Raw genomic sequence first — 20560 nt, forward strand, 5'->3', positions numbered from 1 at the left:
GGGACACCATTACCAGATTAGAGTCCCTCGGTCCGCAGTATATGGCACTGTCAGGGTTACAGAGGAGAATCCGCGCGGCTGATTTATGGCGAGTCACCCAAAGGAGGGCGCGCCTGGAGGGGAGGCCCAGTCGCCTGCGTCTCGGCCGCAGTTGGCCCGAGACCCGGGAGGCGGCGACCGGGCCAGGGCGAGGGAGGGGGGGGGTCACCGAGCTGCCCCGCGGGCCCCGCCCGCCACCCCCGCCACCAAAGCAAAAGAGGTAATCGCGCCGCGAGTTCCGGCCGGCGGCGGCCGCTACAGATGCGTCAGTTTGGGGGCCTCGGGCAGGCGTCCCTGAGACGAGTGGTGGGCCGAGAGATCTGTGTAGGTGGGATGAGGGTCGCACGGTCCATGGTGATGGTTGCCGGGAATCTGCGCGGCGCAGCTGTAGTCCACGCTGGCCGAAGACGGGTGCGAGAGGTGGCCCAGGTTGAAGACCGGCCCGGACGCGGGCGCCATGGAGTCGACGAAGTTACCACCCACGTACACCGGGCTGCCCTGCAGGTTGGCGCTGGCGAAGCCGCCGCCGTTGCTGGCCATGGGGTGGGGCTCGAACTCGGGCGCCGCGTAGCGCTTCTGCTGTGGCAGGCAGCTGCTGAGCGGCGCCGTGTAGGCGGCCAGGCCGTACATGTTGGGCTGAGATTTGGCGAAGGCGGGCGGCGAGGGCGCGTCGTAGGCCAGGCCGGGCACGGGCGGGAGCTGGCCGGAGTAGGCCACGTGGCTGGCGGCGCTGCCCAGCGGCGGGCTGCGCTCCGGGGACTGACCTGCCGGCGAATGCAGGATGCCCTTGGCCTTCTGGTCCTTCTTGTACTTCATGCGCCGGTTCTGGAACCAGATCTTGATCTGGCGCTCCGTGAGGTTCAGCAGGTTGGCCATCTCCACGCGGCGCGGCCGGCACAAGTAGCGGTTGAAGTGGAATTCCTTCTCCAGCTCCACCAGCTGTGCACTGGTGTATGCCGTGCGCACCCGCTTGGACGCTGGGCCCGGCGGGCTCTTATCCTCGCAGCTCTCTCCTGGGCAGGAAGGGAGATAGAGGAGATGCTGAGCGGGGGAGGAGGGGGGCACCCAGGGCCGGAGCAGGGTGCTTCCCTAGCTCCCTTTTCTTCTTCCATCCCTCCCCCAACCTTAATGCTGGCTGGCTGGAGTGGGGGAGGGGGGCTTCTGAGAGGTGAGACTCCTAGCCGGACCTCACATGCCCCGGTCCTACCTATGAGTTGCACCTGAACCCCCCCCCCAATCTGCCTTCTGAGGTCCGATTAACTCTGCCGCCTCCTCCCCTCCAGCCTAGTTCATCATCCTGTCCCTAAGGCTAAGGCTGTGGAGGAGTTTAATGAGAGACTAGTAGCAGCTGGTAAGGCCTAGCCCCCACTCCCAGCCCCCATTAAAGAAGGGCCAGACTTCTTTGAACACTCTTCCCAACCTCTGCTGGGGGGTTAGGGAGGAAGGCACCCTCCTCCACCCCCTTGCTCTGGGGCTGGCTCCTGGGCAAAGCACTCCGGGAAGCACAGAATGAGGGTGGAGATATGGGCACCTCACTCCAGCTCAGCTGCACTGAAGGGCTCTGCACCCCAACTCAGGGAACTAATAAACCATAAAAATACCGCCCCACAGTTTCCGGGGCTCCAAGGCCAGCCTGGGTGCATTTTGAGTATTTCAGGGCTAGGACAGCAGTCTCAACCTGGGTTCCCATTACCCCCCTCCCTCAGCAGCTTGTCCCTCCCTCCCTGGTTGTACAAATGGATTTCTCCTGGGAAGGAGGGGCTGAGCTTGTAGCTGGGAAGCAGGGGCGGAAGAAGCTTACAAGCTAAAAGGCACTTTCCCCCTAGGAGCTGCAGCCCCAGAGAGATCCTGGCTAACCAGAGACTTGATAGCAAGCTAGCTACATCCAAGACCTCAAACTAACCCTAGACCTGGAACCAAATTCATCTACCTGAAGATAAACTGCATCACAGGACACAAGGCCAGAAAATTTTAGGAACCAAGCAAGGCTGAGTGAAGAGAGGCAGCAGGCCTTAGAGCTCCTGGGCCTGCCCATCTTCTTCCACATATCCTGAATGGACCCACAGAAGATCTCAACTCTAGGATCTCCCTTTTCAGGAAGAGAACCCCAAGGCTGCTCCCATTTCAGAGCACTTCCTTTTCCCCTAGGATATGCCCCTTCTCATTATGGATTTGCTGGGATGGGGAGAACTGGGCTGGGGTAGACCAAGTAGAGACCATGACTAGGTCTTGGAGGCTCTGGTTGGATTCAAGTGTGCCATTCTGTGGCTTTGAGATCTTGGGCAACTCACAGTTTCCTTATCTATAAAATGGAGCTGTTATCATTTACCTACCTCAAAGGGGTTTTTTTTGAAAATTAAATTAAATAATGCTTATAAAGCATTTAGCCTGGCTGTTAACATGGAACCAGATTAGCACTCCACAGACTTTAGTTTTTATTAATTAAAGGGAGTGGGATTCCTGTGATATAGGCTACATAAGAACCCATGCTTGGAGAATCATAACACCTGACTTCAAGTTTTGAGGAGCTGTCAGACAGAAGAAGGAGCTAAGTCATGACCAGCAGCCCAAGAAAGCAGATAGAAGGTCAATGTAAGAAAAAGGCCACCTAGTCATAACTGTGGGAGTTGTCCAGCAATGGCACGAGCAGCCTGGAATGGAGCACCCTGTCTCTGTAAGGGCATGGCTCCAACTGGGGACACTAAGAAGAAAGGCCATTTCTGCATGAGTACAAGTGTAGACCTATGGCCTCCAAAGCTGCACTTGCAGCCCCGGGTCTCTTGCTTCCTAGGTGAGCTAGCTTCTTGGGGTCATTCTGGGGGACTTAGCCTAGGAGGAGCCCCCTCAGAGAGCTACCTGCAGTGGCACAGCTGTTCTTCTGCTTGGAGTTCTGTCGGGACTCTTTCATCCAGGGGAAGATCTGCTTGCTGATGGTGGCTGAGGAGCCAGAAGCATTGGGCCCACCCTTGACCTTCTTGGCAGGCACTCCACCTCCAGGATTGGTGGGTGAGGATGGGGGCAGTGTTGGTGGCGGAGGAGGGGGTTGTGGTGGTTGCTGCTCTGAGTTCAGGCCAGGAGGCTGGCTACCACCACCCCCACCCTGGCTGTTCCCAGTGCCAGGCCTCATACAGCTGCCATTGAGTTCAGTTCCTTTGTGGGGTGGGGCTCTCAAAGGTGCGGAACTCTGGATGGAACAGGCAGAGCCCGGGTAATCGGTGTCCAGGGAGCTGGCAGCAGCAGGGGGTGGGTAAGGCTGATGGGGGGTGCCATAGCCATAGGTGTCCTTGCTGTAGCCATAGCCTCCGAAGAGTCCTGGGTTTTCATAGTAAGCAGCTTTCTGCATCGTGCACTCAGGAAGTTCCAGGGCCTGCTGACCCGGCTCAAATAACATTGACTACCACTATCTCTTTCACCGCCACTTCCGAGGTCTGCTGAACCCTGGGAGGGCTGGGGTAGCCCCAGGCTCCAGGTGACCTGTGGAGAAGAAAAGTGAAAGGCCCCAGAGGGACTGTAACTGACAAGATAGTCAATATAGAAGGACCAGCCAGCCTGTACTCTCCACTGCCTACCCACTTCCTAGGGAGAGGATTTGAGATTTTATGAAGTTCAGCTTATTTTAACCTTGCAAACGTCAGAAGGAATTTCTCATAAACATAAGGAAAGACCTTTCCTTCTCTTGAGCTCAACTCCATCCAAGAGAAGGGGCTTCCTCCCCACCCAGACACTATTTTCTTTCTTCAAGATCATCGATTTAGCTTTTGAAATGGCATAGAAAAGCACTTATGGCCTCATACATTTTAATGGCTGAGTCTCCCGCTGGACTTCGAGCTCCTTGCAGGCAAGGACTGTGTCTTATTCACCTATATATTCCTAACACCCAGCTCAGTGCCCTGTCTGTAGTAAGTGCAGTAAATGCTTGTTGAATGAGTGAATGTATGGGTCAATCAGTCAATCATTGGGACACCCGAGGGTGTTGATGAAGAAAGAAAGCTCTATTACACACTCAGAACAGCCAGAACTCTCAAAAAAAAAAAAAAAAGAAGAAGAAGAGGAGGAGGAGGGGGAAGAAGAAGAAAAAGTATCTCCCCCACCTGATTTCAAAATCACAGCATCTTTCATGAAGACCCAGATAGTCCACTTTCTGGTGACAGGGTGAGAATCCGCCCAGTGAACTCTGTGGGTCAGCCCTGTGAAATGGACTAGGAGATAAAAACCAAGAACACTTAGACTCCCAAACTTATTTTGAGGTTAGAAAATGTTTCTTCTCTTTCGTCTACATTTTTCTAGTCTTTACTTCGTCCTCTACTACTTTTAAATGGATACTGGAAAGGGTGAAGAGGTTTAGAATTTGAAATGCATGGAGCATGGGAGAACATAGGATGTTTTATAATATAACTATATCATTTTTATCTTGCATCTATTGTGTAAATATATATTATTATTGACCTCTGCTCTGGATCCTTCACGGCAGCCCAACTCCACCCACTCCACAACCAATGAGAGAACTTCTCATGCCATGATGAATGGACCCAGAATTAGAAGAAGAAGGAAAAAAAACTAAGAAAATTCTGTCCCTTTTGTGTCCTCTGATTCTTAATGGGGGTTTCCCTTCTCACCCACTTCACCCCCTTCTCCAGACTCCTAAGGAGTTAAAGTATAACTAATACCATTCAACCACTTTTGTCTGCTTGATAAAGAAAACTCATAGGTCAGCTCCCTGGTCTTCATTCTTGATCTCCTCTTTCAGGCACCTTTCCTTCCTCAAAACTCCCCAGGCTTCCATCATGGTCATCATGATGGACCACATTGTCTAGACAACTTATGTGGCCTAATGGATTTGACCACTGGAATCAAAACCACTCCTCCATTCACTCATTTCTCCTCCACTTTCACCAAAGAGCCCAATTTTTAAAATTCTTCATATTAGCCTTTGTTTGGTAGTATTGTTGCCCTTTTTGTTTTAAAATATAAGGGAATCTGGCATTTATCTTGTAAAGACACAGGCCCTTTTCAATGGGATAACAGAATACTAGGATGTGTTTTAGGAATTATTTCTTTTATTGTTCTTAAATGTATTCAGTTAAGATATCTACCTAGCAAAGCTGGTCTTAATCTTTCTTTCATTCATTTTCTAGATCATTCTCTGACTATTAAAGTTACTGAGTATCAAATGGAAAGTTACATCCCCATCCTATGACTAATATTTATGTGTTTGCCCCCAAGCCAAAGAACTGGGTATTCCAGCTTTATTTGTTTCTGGACTTTTCTTGGATCCCGGTTCCAGTCTTAATCCGTGGGCTCTCCGGATGTCAAAATGGTCACATCTGACACTCAGACCACCAGAACTCACTGCTGATTCTGTCATTTCATTTACAACTGTGGAAGCAAAATACATGCCCCCCCACTTTTCCTCCCAGGTTGACCAAGTTTATCTCAATAGGTGGACAAATCACATTAAAGTAGCTTCTTTGGCTACTAACCAGGTCTTTGAAACAGATGGCTTTACATATATATTTGTTTCTATGGCATATTCCTGAAGAAGCTCTGTGTACTGGGCCTCAAAAGTGTAAATACTTGGCAGCTTCATGAATAACCTCAGCGCCTGTTCTCCTGCATCTGTTTTCATTGTCTTAAGGAATTTCAAGGCCTATTCGATGACACCCCAATGTCTATTGCCCCAGAAGTGAGGGGAGCAGCCCTCTCCTCACCAGGAAGGGCTTTGCAGCCTTCCCCCACATCCATATTATAATGTCCCAAAGAAACCAACTGTCCTAAAACAGAACCCAAGAATATTGTTACAAAATTGGTTAAAAAAAAAAAAAAAAGGCTTATTTCTTTCCAGAAATCCCTACTCCTTGTGAACTCTGCTTGAACCTAAAAAGCAGGAATGGGTCATAAATCACTTGGACAATGGTCAACTGTTCAGTGGCTCATCTTTTCGATCACCCCCCCCCCTTTTTTTTAAAGGCTTTCTTTTTTTCGCCCTTTGGTACCTCTGCTCATTTTTGCTCCGGGACCCAAATGCCTTGGGGTGAAGACTAGCCCCTGTAGGGGGAGGGGCGGTCTGCGAAGTCCTCGCTGCCCTTTTCTCTCACTCCTCCTCCCCTCAACCCCCGGGGCTCCGGCCCGGGCAGCCTCCCCAGAACCCCAACGACACAACCCCTGGCCCCTTCTAGGGTAGGGGCACTAAACGGGATCTGGCTCGACCTTTCTCGCGGTCCCGGGAGGTTGCCCAACTCAGCTCGGAGGCCCAACCGCAGGCTGGGAGTGCAGAGCCGAAGGGTCCCCAGCCAGAAGGAAGGCGGCCTCAAAGCGACCACCCTCGGCCGCCTGGGCCGCGCTGGACCGGCGCACCCGCCGAGCGTCTGAAGACGCCGAACCCTGATACTTCCTCACTGCACTTAATTCTGCCCAGGATCAATACCTAATATGATACCGAATAAATAAAAGGCGCTCACAGCGGCCAGGGGACGGGGTTATTAAGCAGCTGGAGCTCTCACGGTGCATATCAATGCACCTGTCATTGTGGTTTGTAACAAAATTTATGACTGCAAGCAAGGCGGCAGTAAACGCTTCAGTAAGGAATGAAAAGAAAAACACTTCCCAAGGCCCGGCACTTTTCAGAAGTGGAAAACAGGCTCCGCGTAGGAGGAAGAGCAGCAAAAGAATTCCCTACTCCGCACTTTGGCCGGCCCCGCGCCCCGCGAGCAGGGGGACTATATAAAGTGGCTACTGCCCGCCTCTCGGAGCAGCTCTGCCCGGCGGCCGGACGTGGGACGGGACGCGCGCTGCCTCGCCGGGGGCCGAAGACGTGCTGCCGGCCGCTGCCTGGGGACGCCGGGCTCGCTGGATGCGAGGAGGCCCGCCCGGCGCTCGCTCGCCCGCCGGGGCCTTTGAACACGCCGAAGGGCTTGGGGAGGGAAGGGGCGGCAGTCGCCGGGCTGAGACTTGGTCGGTGGGTCGTAGTAAATTATGGACTGGTAGAGTCAGGGCAAGTTGAAAGAGAAGGGGGAGGCGATGGTTTGCCGGTTGTGTTTCTGTTGTCTGAAATGTTTCTAAGGTTCCAGTTGGCCTTGGCTCCTCTCCCTGTTTCTTCCTAAACCAGGGCCTCGGAAGCCCACAGATCTCTTTTTGGCGGACCAGACTCTTGCTGGGCATCCCCGTTAATTCGCTGGAACATAGCAACGATTCTTGCTCCCTGTTGGCTTTGCTACTTCGGGATTCCCAAACCACCCCTTTTCGGGTTTGCTCCGTGGAGATCTATTTGCTGCAGAGCTGGGATAGCTTTCTGCCCGAGCTCTTTCCAGCTCTCAGCCTGAGCCTCTTCTGCCCTATAGGAAGCCCCAAGCGCGCCTTCTAAATCATTCTTATTTAGCCCAGATAACTCAATACGCAATACACCCTGCATTTAAGGCACTGGGTTCACCCCATTAAAGGACCATAAATTTGAAGGCCGATGATCGGTTATCATGTAACGGGCAGCAGTTCACACTGAGGTGATCCACTTCAAAGCCGCCCTTTGTTTTATGTCTTGATGTATGAATCCTGAGATGGCTACCTTGAATTGTAGGACAGATGGAAATGTAGTGGAAATTATTATTTTTTTTAAATCACACTACTCACCACAATTGTGTGTGTGTGTGTGTGTGTGTTCTCAAATTTTGTCGGTAACTCTTTTTAGGTTCTTCGGGTTCCTTTTGATATTCTGTTGAGGCAGATCTGGAACAAAATGGAAAACTCTCAGTGGCAGTTGCTTCTTTTTTACCCAAACATTTCGCGAGGCTTTACCCCTTTTAAGGGTGTCTTAATCAATGTGACTATTGTATATGTTGCCCGCAGTCATTCCAGGCACCTTCTCCCAGGCAGAAAGGAGACTTGGTTGGCTTCTAGAGAGCGAGTGGACTTTAACACAAAGTCTTTGGCGGGATGAGGGAAGGAAGAGCTCTGACCTGAGGAAAATGCCAGACCCTCAGGCAGGGGATAGGATAAGTGAGTCAAAGGCACAAGGGGATTAGTTCTCTCCTCCTGCTTCAACCAGGCTCTAAGTACGCCAGGTGCCCTAATCCCCCAGGCCAAGCCCACCCTCCTAGGAGTGAAAGAGAACTTGCAGAATTAGGGTGGGAGGAAGGCTACAGAATAGGGCCCCAGAAAGAAGAGGAGGAATATGTGGACGGGCCTGGGTAGGTCCTAGTCAATGGCTGTCCTACTCAGCCCCAGTGGAAAGGGAGCTGGGCGCTATTTCCTGGTTTGTACGTTGTATCTTGAATGGTTCCCCTGAATTTATTTTATTACAGTAGGTACCCACCATATTCCTGGCCTGGGCTGCTCACCCACTCCTGGGTAGGGATTAGGCTGCAAACCATCCAAGAAACAAACATCCCTTCCACCTTCACCCAGAAGCAGACCCAAGCTGCCCACCACTGTGGGTGCCTAACGGGTGCCCGTTCAGGTCAGGCCAAAGGAGAGACACAATCCCCCCTCTTGCATCTGCCCTGTGCAATTTGTCGACTCAGTAGTTTGCAAACACTAAACCACGCAGGAGAAAGCCCCACACAAAGCGATCCGGTCCCTTCTAAAGACCAGATCACGAAGCCATAAGCCTTTGAAGTGACCTTTGGCTCACACGGCAATAACTCACCCCTTAATGAACACCCAACGGAAGCGCCTCAGAGAGATCCCGGCTGGGTAGGGCTCCTAATATCGCGCCCGGGCTCGAGCTTCCAAGCCAGCCTCAGGCCCAGGGGGTGGCCTGGAGGGCTGTGCAGCAGGGACACACTTCACCCAGGTCCTAGAACCTGACTGGTGGGCCCCGAAGCCACTTTATATGATACATTCATGGGAACGGACATCAACTTTTGCCGCTTGACTGTTTTATTTTATTTTTAAAAGAGGGTTCTTTGAAAGTAGGATCTTTCCCTCAGAAGAGAGCTAAATTGGGAGGCCACCAGGGCCAGCCCCGTGCTGCCTGTAGCTTTTGTTTTCCCAGCCATGGAGGAACAGGGTAAGTGTGCTCCTGGGTGCTCTGGGATGCCCCGTGCACCCTGTGCTCTGGTGCAGGAGGCTTGGGAAGGGAAAAAGAAAAAGGACCCCAAGGGGGACAAAGTTGGGCCACCCAGAGTCCCCGCTGCCTTCTCAGGCTGTTCCCTGCTCAGCCCACCCACCGTCCAGCCCAGGCCCAACATCAGCCTCCTGCTTGCCCAGAATCGCAGGCTGAACCCAGCTGGCTCTGGTCCACCAGCTCAAGTACCCTTTCCACAGCCAGAAACTGGGGGAGCAGAGGGTAGCCCTATCTGTGAGCTGTCAGTGAAGAGCTGGTCTGAGGCAGACCCGGCCCTATACCCCAACCCCCACCAGCATCCCCCGGAAAAGTCTTTAGGATAGGGAGCCTTGGTGCGGATTATTGAAATTTTCGGGGAAGTTATAAGTGAGTGCTCCATGGGGCCAAATGAAATGCTGCTCGCAGTAATTGGATTCAGCTGACTAAGTTGGCAGGCGCGCTGCTCCAAGGCAGCAGGCGAAGAAAAATGTCCAGCGACTTTAAGTTCTGATGGAGCCAAGAGCAGGCGATTGACAAAACAACTTTCCTGCTCTCCTTTGATGGCGCTGCCCTTGGAAGTCAGTCTCTCTCTAGCTGGGGCCTGTCCCAACTTAGGCTAAAGGTCTGCTCCTTGCTTTTTGGGACCCTTCCCTACAGAGGCCCAGTCTGGCCCGGCTGTGTGGCATTCTCCTGAGCCCGGAGCTGCTCACTTGGACTCATGGAGCTGCTTACTTGGGCATTAGACCCGGGAAAAACCCCAGGATGAATTGTCCTGTCCTCCTCCAGCCAGGAGCCACAGGATCCAGTAAACAAAAGGATGCGAGGAATTTAGAAGCCAAAATATGATTTAGCTTTCATCCTAGGTTCTTCGGGGAGAAGAACTCAGGAGCCCTGAATCTTTTCTCTGACACTACGGAAGTCAAAACCTAGATTAGTGAGGGGGCATGTGGAGGAGCCTCTCAAACTCTTCTGAGTAGTTTGGGGGTTCTCTTGAATTTGGGGGAGAAAGCCTGAGTAGCACTTTAACCTCTAAAGGAAAAAAAATATTAAGCCAGCAGCAAGAAATAAAGGCGTGCGTATGTGGAGCTAGCTCCCAGAACAATGCAGGGAGCTGGCTAGTCACAGAGTTTATTTTAAATACATATAAATCAACCTGCCTGTGCCCAGCCAGGCAGCCCAAGACACGGAATTAATATGACGCTCCATCTTACTTTGGCAGTGACAGTGTAAAAAAGTTTCTTTTTATTCATTTCATTTTCCAGCCCATTTTCGTAACTGCACATTTACCCCCAAAATACTTCCTCCAGCCCCCGACCCCTTCGCTGACTCTCTCCTCAAACTGCCACCTCCTCCCTCTCCAACCCTACCATCAGCCACCCCCCAAGCCTGGCAAGGTAGTGTGTCCTCCTAACCTTTGGGTAGGCGGGGAGCACCCCCACAAAGCGCACCTCCTTACGATTAATCACCGTCCTCGATGTATATGTAGAAGTGTATCTAGGTCTACGCGGACTGCCTCACCAATTGGCAATAATCAAGATCACAGATTACACAAAATAAATCATATTTAGTATCCCATTCAGGGCAGCAAGCAGCCCGGTGCCCAAAGATTTCCATTTTGTCATGCAATTGCTTACCTGGATCCCAATTTATCATAAACCTGGTGTCCTCGGCCTCAGAGGGGGCGCCAGTGGGGGACAGAGCTAGCCTTCCCCCTTTGTCTGCAGACAGCACTGTCCCAACCCTGGTCTTGCGCGCTCGCAGACGCGGCCATATACCCGAGCACACAGAATTCCCGGTAGAACGGAACCAGGCTGAGGTTCAACTACCAATAAACGCAGGAGGAACGAGTTCGTAGTCCCCGAGCTGGCTTCGCCCGCGCTGCGCACCCGTCGGTCCACCCGCCCGCCTGTCCGCTCCCAGGCCCAGAGCGGCGGCCACCCGAGCCCCCACCCTCTCCTGGGTTCCTGCCCAGCCCTCCCAGACCCCCCAGAGCTCGGGGTTTGTTTTGCTTTCGGAATGTGGCCCTTTCTGGATTTGGAGAGAGCCCCGGAAACCCCCTCATAGTCGGGAAATACAGACGCTGCTTTCAAATGCGAGGATATTTGTTCACGTGACCCCGAGGGAAGATTGTACTGATTGAGGCTGAAACTTTCACGCCATCCAGCCCCGGAGCGCAGCCAGGCCTGGGGGCTCGGAGGAGGGGCAGGAAGCGTGGGATCTGGGCCCATTCCCCGGAGCAGACATGGGTGGGCATGGAGCGGAAAGAAAGTCCCCATCTCAATCGGGACCAACCCAGCCCTAGCCTGGCCGCCGGCAGTCTCTCCCCCCACGACCTCTGACCCTGGCCCGGCCTTCCACCGGACTGGCCCACGGACTGGAAATTTTAGAGGCTGCCTCTCAGAGCCGTCTCCGGAGACGGCTGTGGAGCATCAGAGGCCCAGGGTTCCCTTAGCTCCCCGGCCGGCCAAGCCCGGTACCTCGCATCTGCACGCACCCAGGCAAGGCTCTGTCTAGGCCGACGCGCTGCTCTCCCCATCCCGGGACGAGACAATTAGTTGTGGCACAGCGGAGGCTCAGGCCCTAAGGTGGGTGACTCCAGCTCCCAGACCAGGCCGGACACCCCGGGGGAACCCCACTCCCCACTCCCACCCCCCACCCTCACCACTGCTCGAGGCCTCGGCTCGTTCCGCAGACGCGGCGGCGGAGCCACCACTCCCCAGAGCCAGAAAAGGCGCCTAAGCAGCAGGCCGGACCGCTAGCGGTCTCCCCTCTCCGCGCCTTGCGCACTCCACTCGGGCGCCGCGCGGCCTGGAGCCGCCGAGGCGTAGAGCCGCTGTTTGCCGAGACCTGCGCGCCTCCCAACCTGGGCCGGGCCCACGGAATCCGCAGGCCCCGCGACTGGCAGGCCGCGGCTTCCCGCTTCCTGCGGTGCCTCCCAGAAGGCGAGGAGCCTGCGGTATCAGTCCTGGTCGGGCTGATCTGGGAGTCAAGGGAGCTTCTGTTTAGAAATAAATAGCACATCGGGACCTGTTCCCAGCACTCTCCAAGTGGTCGGGCGGAATTTACCGTCACAATTCTGCGTGTGAGAAAGAGTTAAGCTCCCAGCCAGGGTGAGCGACCAGCGTCCAGGTCCGAGCCTGCCAAGAGCCATCCCCCCCATGGCCCTCTCCTGGCCCAACCTACACCCCAGAATCCCGCACCACGCGGGAGTCTCCACCCCATCCCCGAAGTATCGTTGTCATGGCCAGTTCTGCTTCTCAGTGGCATCGGGCACGGAGCAGATGCCCTGTCACCGCTTGCAAAGTCTCTGACAGGCGAAAGCGAGCGTGAATGTGCTCGGCAGCCCCGGAAGAGCCGGGTAGAAGGGGGTAAAGTCCTCCTCATCCCCCTTTCAGAAGCACTGAAGTCCCCGAGGACAGTTCACAGGCTAGAGCCCCTAGACCTGTCAGGGAGCTCCTCCTTTGTTCACCTGGCCGGGCCTGGCTGGAGGCCCACTCGGGACGCCTCTTGAGGCCAGACTGTAGGTACCCCCAGCTCACCCCCACCTGGAGGATCCTGTCCCCCAGCCTCCCGCCAGGGGCCGAGCAACGGGCCCGCAGCAAGTGTTAATCTCCTGCCAAAGAGGGGGGCCGATTTGCGGGAATTTGTCTCCAGGAAAGGATCTAAGCCTTCTTCAATCGGAGCATATGTTCATAGAGCAATAAACCGGAAAGATTTACAGTCCTCGCCCGGCCCCCAACAGCCTCGCACCCTTTCAGGAATTACTTACGATGATTTATCACATCAACCCGGGCAATTGTCACACTGATAAAATAGCCCGGCCGGTGCCCGCCAAGCCCAGGACTTGGGAGACTGCTGGCTGCCGGGCTGCCACCAGGGCTGGGCAGGCTTTTGTGGGTTCCTCTCTGGGCCTACCAGGGAATGTTGAGGTGGGTCGGGGTGGGTGGGGTTGGGGAGGGAGGGGAGCAAATTCTCATTGAGAAAAACGCAAGCGGCTCAGAGAAAGCGCCCGGAATCTGCGTCGGAGTCGCTTGCAAAGCACATAAACATTTGTCATCTTTGAATAATTGAATTAATGTATTATTGTTTGAATGTATAATTCATAGCGAAGGAAACTTTGTCTCTATCCTGACGGGGAAATATACACAAACCAAAAAAGAAATCAAAACATACACACAATCCCCAAACAACTACCAAACACAGCCAACTCCAGCTAGCGGAAATCATCCTCAAAGCCAACGGGAGCGAAGGAGGCGAATAAAGAGGCTCTCCTCCCCGGCACTGGCCCTGAGCTGCGAGCTGGAGGAGAATGTCCGCTGCTGTCCCAACCCAGAGCCCCCGGCAAGCTGGGGGTGGAGTGGGTGGGGTGGGAGCCGAGTGGCTAGTGGGACCTCAGGGCTCCTCGGAGGGTGGGAGAAAAAAGGCTAAAATGGGGGGCGACAGGACAGACAGCCTTTGCACCACGACTTGGCTTCTCCCGCATATCCCTGGCCCAGGCTTCGTTTCGCCCCCGGGGTCTCCCACTCCAGCGACGGGGACTTCTAACCCGTGCCTTTATTTTAGATCTTCGCCCAAATTAAAAATACAAAAATAAAGGGGAAGAAGGGGAAACTCTTTGCGGGGGTGACAGAAGCAGCAGAGCTTGGGTGGGAAGGAGGGGAGTGGGAGAAGCAACTCGGAAATCATTATCTGTTGGTTAAAACCTGCCTGGGGTAAAATTTCAACTCGATTTTATAGCCTTCTATTATGACGCAAAGAAAAATTTACGACCGTCGTTTGAAAAGAGGGCCAGGGCCTTTTCTCACCGGTTTAAGAATAGGCAGCAGATGCCGTGACAGCGACCATTGTTCCCGGTAGACACAGGCGACCGGGCAACCTCGGCCCGCGTGCGCCAGGCGCGTCCCCCAGCCGGGCGGGTTTTTAACAACTCCTGTTGTTTCGGAGCAGCTCGCGCGCACCCTCGCCCCTCGCCCCCTCGCCCCTCGCCCCTCGCACACCCCCACATGCTCACACACACCCTCTCGCGCTCTCGCAGACACACACTCGGCCGCTCTCAGTAATTTTTCATAAGTGCAAAGCTTTGCTGAACCAAAGGTCACCATCCAAGCCACTAACAACTTCTCGCCGGCGCGCGGTTCCAAATCAGGAAGCAAAGGGAACTATTTGTCAGCGGCTCTGACAGCTAAGTTCATTAAGGATTTAAATCTGAAGAAATAAAAGTCGCCAAAATATTTACCTGCTGGCCGCGCTCCCGCGCCCGCCACTGGGGGCCCGAGGGTGGAGGGCTTGGGGGCGCCGCGCGGCCCCCCTCGGCGGGTGATATTCTTGGGATCCCTGCACTTTCCAAGTCGGAGAGAGCCCTTTGCGTGGCAGATTAATGACGACTCCGTGTTTCTTAAGGGACGTGCTGAATTAATTATTTCGCCAATCACGTGGTCGGGACTTGTAGAAATCTATTCTTATCATCTTCCTCGCACTTTGAAAATTCTCCGGGTTATGAAAGGCCCTCCCCCGGCTGCCGGCGAGCCCCGGCCGCCCAGCCAGGCGCGGGGGGCAGGGAGGGCTCCCCAACATGGCGGGCGGGCGGGAAGCGCCGTCTGCCGAGGGTCCCGATTTACTGTACTGTACTCAAGCGGGCTCGGCTATGGACTCGCTTCCTCCTCGTCCCTGCCCGTGATTCAATACACACCACGGTATTGATGTATTGGTGGGCACAGGAGGAGCCATTAACCAGAAGACGGGCAGAGGACAATCATAAAATGTGTCTGAATATTTAAACTTCTGTCTGCACACTTATAAATACACATGTCCACGCGTCTGAGGCGAGCCCTTCCATATATTAAGGACACATGTCTGATTTTATGCATTCTGCTCATTTCCTGTCGCGAGCAAGCCCCCCCTCCCCAGCTATTTTGGGACTCCTGTCTTGGCCCACTCTTCAAGGCCAGGCAAAGACCAGAGAAAGCCCTCGCGGAAAAAAAAAAAAAAAAAATAGCGCACGCCACTTTTTATAGTGGGGAGTGTTTATTGTCGTCTCAAGGGCGGAGGGGGCTCCAGGGGAAGGAGGGGCAGGTGCTGGAGGCCCCAGTGGGGCTGAACAGCACAGGAAAAGTAGGAGTCCAAGACTGGAGGCCAGAGGGGTCTGGTCCCAGTAGCCACTGGCCAGTTCCAGCTTGGCCCAGAACCCAGCACTCTTTCAGAGTTGGGTGGTGGTGGGGGTCGTGCAGGGAAGTCTCTCTCCCACCACAAAACAAAGAGAGACTGAAGGGGTCTAGGGCTAACCCGGGCCACACAGAGAGCCAACCTGGAGCCTCTTTTTAGCCTAGGAAGTTACTTATTTTCCTTTCAAAAAATAAATAAATAAATAAATAATGCCCTGCAGCCTGAATCCAAGCTTAGGCTTCTCAACGCCCACAAAATATGGTGGCCAAATGGGAGTGTGTACTTGTGGGGGAGAGGTCAATGACAGATTTGCTAACCCTTACACAGTTTAACCTTCACATGTCAGGCACAATGCAGAAAATAATAAAATAAATTGTTTATATTGAATGTTAGCTTTTAGAAGACTTAATGAAGAATGCTTCTGTGGAGGCACCAAACAGGATGGAAGTTTTGCTACACCTTTTATTATTTCAAATATAGATCAATGAGTTACATCAAAACTACAGGCAACAATTAGTATAAATAATACTTTAATCAGTGGCAGCAGAACAGTGGTCAATTCTATTAAAAAAGCATCTTGTGTGAACAGACACCATGGGGCTGACTGGCAATGTCATCTCCCAACAAAAGGCTGCAATGGACAAAGTGAGATGGGAGTCTGAGGAGCAATGTCCTCAGTAAACACTTCACTCCTCCCCAGTCACGACCCCAACACAGTTTAAAAAAAAAAAAAAAACACAAACACCAAAACAAACACTTCTGGCTCATATTTGGGGGAACAAACTGGAAACAAATAAAAGCAAATGGGCACTGCGCCTTTCCACATCTAGGTTTCTCCAGAGTGCGTTCCCAGATGGAAACTCATTTCCTTCCCTGCCCTGGGTGGTGGTTGAGGGGGAGGCACTGCTTCATCCCTGCCCCACTCCTGTGGGCCCAAATGGACACCGGGGTCCAATTGGGACCACGGGGTTGAGGGCTGCCCCCTGGGCCATCCAGGCTCCATTAACATTTCAAAAGACAATCCCTGGAAACTGAGGAGAACTGAGACTTATAAACAAAGAAGTTGTTTCTCTGACTAAGTTACTTTTCAAAGTAGTGGGGCTATGTTTGAGAAGAAGCTTGGGTTTTCTTCATCAAAACATGGCTCTTGGCTTTCCTGTGGGGTATAAGTGAGGGCAGCTATGCAGTTTTGGCATTTGGTCTAAAGCTGGAGTGAATAACCTGAACTTCTGGGAAGGGGGAAATCTATATAATAATCTTTATAATATATATGTAGTTCGGTGTTGTGAAAATATATTCTTTTTCCCCCTCCCAAGGAGAAGGTTTAATATATTCACAGATTTGGGCTTTAGGAAAGAATCTTAGCAACTTTCCAACTTGCCTAACCATAGCGGCTCTTTTCAAATGCTACATCCAAAGACTGCTCTCCATGTTAGAGGGGGAAAAAAAGAAGAGAAGGGTAGTTAGAGTCCAAAAGGTTAAGGGTTTAGAGGTCAGTCCTCCCGGCTGAAATACAGCTAATCGAATAGAAAATTTGTCCTCTGGATGAACCTGATTCTGTAATTTAGCCGAACTTCAGTAAAATACCTTTTCAGCTTCTCAACGTGAGGGCGTCAGAAAAAAGACGTCTTGACTATGTATGAACTCTTTGCTTTTTGTCATAGAAACAATGATGCGAATAATGCAGGAATATCCATCTTTAATATCCCGACGTGGCGATATTCAAGTATTGCCATGTGCAAGTCTGAGAGCCAGGCTCACCCCAAGGAGGAACAAAGAGCTGTCCCCAGGGTCTAATACAAAAGACCAAGGCTTGGAAGATACTTTAGAGAAGTGGAATTTCAGCCTAGGGACTCAGTGAATACCTGCTCTCAGCTCTCAGGAGACACCAAAGAACATGCGTGCAGAAAAAGTCTTTTTTTCTCCCTCCACCTAAATATATTTTTAAAAAATTATCTCCGAACCTTCTGAAGCATTTTGAAGCACTGAAAAAAATAGCTCCAGGTCTGAATCTCTCTTTCAAGCTCATCCTTCTCCCCCCACCCCCTTTTGCCACTTTTCCGTAGCTACAACCAAGGGGTTTCTTTTTGGAGCCTGAGGCTTGGGGTTTAAACTTCCAAAGTCTTGTTTCATTTGAGTATATGAACTCTGGCCATTACCTTTGACTCTTTCCCCCTTATCCTTAAGGGTCAGCATTTTAGAAAAATGAGCTTTGAACCCTTCTCAGGCAAGGCATTAGAAAAATGATTGAAGAACATCACTCCTGTTTGAGAGTGATTGTTCTTAAACTACTATTCTTTAAGGCAAGGAAGAGGGCCTGAAACTTTTATACTTTGACAATTTCTGCTTCTAATTAATGTGTTGAGGAAAAACTTCCTTACATTTGTTTAAAAAATAAAAACTTCAGGAAAAAAAAAAAAGCCCTAAGACCAACTTTTGTGGACTTCTAGATTCAATTAGCTTTCTCTCTCTTTTTAAAGCAAGATTTCCCCTACTTTCCCACTTCCTCCCCACTACATACACCCTCTCCCATATAGGCCGTACACCAATTCCTATTTTTAAAAAAACTGCTATATGGGTTATTTGGAATCCAGCATTTGGAATCCAGTTGGAACAGAAAATTCAGTCATTATCTAATGACCCAGAACATAGAGGTTTTGTTTTCTTTCCCCAGAAGGAAAATGCTGGACCATTTGTTTCTTTCTTTCCCCTTTTCTTTAATCACCCAGAACTAGTTGTAAGCACAGTGCTGAAAAAAGCACATGTGGAAATATATTTTCAAGAACTCAACTTTGAGTGGACCCTTTCCTTCCCTCTAAAAGGGTTAAGGGCCCCCTACACACATTTCCGGGGAGTGGGGAAGGGGTGAGTTCAAAATACCGCTTACAGCCAGAAGTTAGTCCACACATCTCTGATTCTTCTCCCTGAAACTCAGCCCCTTTCACCTTCTTAAGATTTTTGGCATTAAGATGTCAGTTATTTCTGTACCCCATCCCCCAACAAATAAATATTTAAGCAAATATAATCTAAACATAAAATAACCCGTTTCCACTTTCTTCTTACACTCATTTCTTTGGGCATGGGGCCACTGGGAGCAAAATACTTTTTTTTCACACTGGAAATTATACAGATAACCAACCCAGAAAGTTCAGAAATCCTGGCCCACCTCTCCTGTTTCCACTGAAAGCACCTAGCACAGGGTGAGGGGGGCAAGCTCCTGCCTCAACTCCCCCAAGTTATTAAACCACAAAGATCCCTGGAGGGGTGGGGTGGGGGAGGATGTTCAACTTCACGCTGGGATAAAGTATCCCACCTTCATTTGCAAATTCAAAATCCAACAGCAGAGATTTTCATAAGTTTAATAACTCGCCAAGGTTTATGTTCTCAGTAGCTCCTGCCATATGATAATGAACTTAGAGAATCCCGCCCCCCTCCCACCCCCATTCCGCTCCAGGGAGGGGGCTGCCCTCGGGCAGGATGCTAACCTAGTCCGAGGGCGGCCTGCGAGTCCCAGGTCCACCCCACAGTACCTTAGAGCCCAGGGAGGTGACAGCAAGCCCGGCCTGCCCCCGCAGCTTCGGCTCAGCCGGGAGCGCAGGGAGGAATGGGCCCAGGGTCCCCACTTCTATAAGGTCGTCAGGTCCGTGTGGTGGTCCTTGGCCAGCGGCTGCAAATGCTGGCCGGGAGCAGCTGAGGAGGAGCAGGAGGAGGAAGAAGAGGAGGAGGAGGACGAGGACCTGCCTTTGGTGTTGGGCAGCTTGTGGTCTTTTTTCCACTTCATCCTCCGGTTCTGGAACCAGATCTTGATCTGGCGCTCGGACAGACACAGGGTGTGAGCAATTTCAATCCGACGGCGCCGCGTCAGATACCTGTTAAAATGAAATTCCTTTTCCAGTTCTAGGACTTGCTGCCTGGTGTAGGCCGTCCGGGACCGCTTGGGCTCCCCGCCAGTGTAATTGGGGTTCACTGCGAGACAAAACAGACAGCACGGTCAGGTCAGCGCCCAGCCACTCGTTAGGCCCCTTGCCACTGCCGCTCACTTCCTGGCGCGCCCCGAGGCCCCGCGACCCTCCCCGCACACTCCCCAGCCCGCTCCCTTCCTCCCTCCCGCCCTCCCGTCCTCCCTGCCCCGCGCGCGCACACACACGCTCACTCCCACCCACCCTCCCACCCACCAACTCCCCCAGGCTCCCCGGCAGGGGATCCCCAAATGTGCTCCCATCTCCCCGGCCCGAGCCGCGAGCTCCAGAATTCCCAAGCATTTGGCAATCCCCCTCTCCTCTACCAGGTTCCCTCGCTCTGAAAATGGAGTCCTCCCCCACCCCACCCCCATCTCCACCCCCTTTTTCGCCCACAGCCAAGCAGCCAGCCACATGGTCCCGGCCTGCTCCCTCAGCTATAAAAATTTATGGAGAGAGTAATTGCAGCGCCCATTGAAGCCCCACACGCCCCCACCCACTCCCATCCCCTCCCAGGGGCCCAGGCCTCCAGGCCGGGGTGGGGACTGAGAGGTCGCTGGGCCTTGCCTTACCCGAATTCACGTGCACTTTCTTCATCCACGGGTAGACCACTGCGGGCTGCTTGAGGGCCGTCCCGGGGGGCGGCTGCTTGGGGCCGCCCGGCTGGCTGCAGGCCCGGGCGCTGGGCAGGGGCGCGGGCGGGGGCGCGGGGGGAGCGGGGCACGGCTCTCCTGGGGCTCCGTAGTGGCCGCCGGGGCCACTGGCTTCTTGCCCGTGACCCCGTGGGGGCAGCGCGGAGCCGGGCCCAGGGCCGCCGCCGCCGCCGAAGGTCTGCTCACCGAAGTCGGGCCGTGGGTAGAGCCCCGGGGGCTGGAAGTCTGCACCCTGCACGCCACCGCCGTAGTAGTCGGCGCCCTGCTCGCCTAGGTAGCCGCCCTGCAAATACTCCTCGCACGGAGGGAACTTGGGGTCCACATACTTGGAGTTCACCATATACGAACTCATGGCCATTAATTTCAGAAGGTAGAAAATACTAATTTTTCTCGTGTTGTCTTTTTTTCTCCTTCCATAGGGCCCTCCTACTTGCTGTCAACTGAATAAAGTTGGCGGCCATGTGACCAGGCCAGCCAATAGCGAGGGAGCGAGTTTATCACCGGGTTGGTGAGCATCTCATAATTTTCACAAATTTAACTAAATAACATACGTGTAATCAAGTGACTCGCCATGGCACATTCGAAGGCCCCCACCAGATGTTAATGTAGTTCTAGAGTCCCCAGCACCCTCGGTCCTGGCAGGTAATCCCAGCTTTTGTCTGCCACTGACTTTGTTAACCTGGAGTGCCCTCTCCAACCGCCCCCACCCG

General features: G+C 52.9%; 2 protein-coding genes across 2 annotated transcripts; both read right to left on the reverse strand.

Annotated features, from left to right (window-relative positions):
• Positions 1-294: 294 nt before the first annotated feature.
• On the reverse strand, positions 295-3430 carry HOXD3 (homeobox D3; the record flags this gene model as incomplete). Its single annotated transcript, XM_080797876.1, has 2 exons — positions 295-1052; positions 2896-3430. The coding sequence occupies 2 exons, from the start codon at positions 3428-3430 to the stop codon at positions 295-297; spliced, it is 1293 nt and encodes a 430-aa protein (XP_080654002.1).
• A 15151-nt stretch (positions 3431-18581) lies between these two features.
• On the reverse strand, positions 18582-20208 carry HOXD4 (homeobox D4; the record flags this gene model as incomplete). The annotated part of the gene is made up of 2 exons (XM_080798424.1): positions 18582-19204; positions 19770-20208. 2 exons carry the CDS (start codon positions 20206-20208, stop codon positions 18864-18866), a joined length of 780 nt encoding a protein of 259 aa, XP_080654550.1. The 3' UTR covers positions 18582-18863.
• Positions 20209-20560: the final 352 nt, after the last annotated feature.

The sequence above is a fragment of the Martes martes genome (assembly GCF_963455335.1).
Source record: "Martes martes genome assembly, chromosome: 3".
Lineage (NCBI taxonomy): Eukaryota > Metazoa > Chordata > Mammalia > Carnivora > Mustelidae > Martes > Martes martes.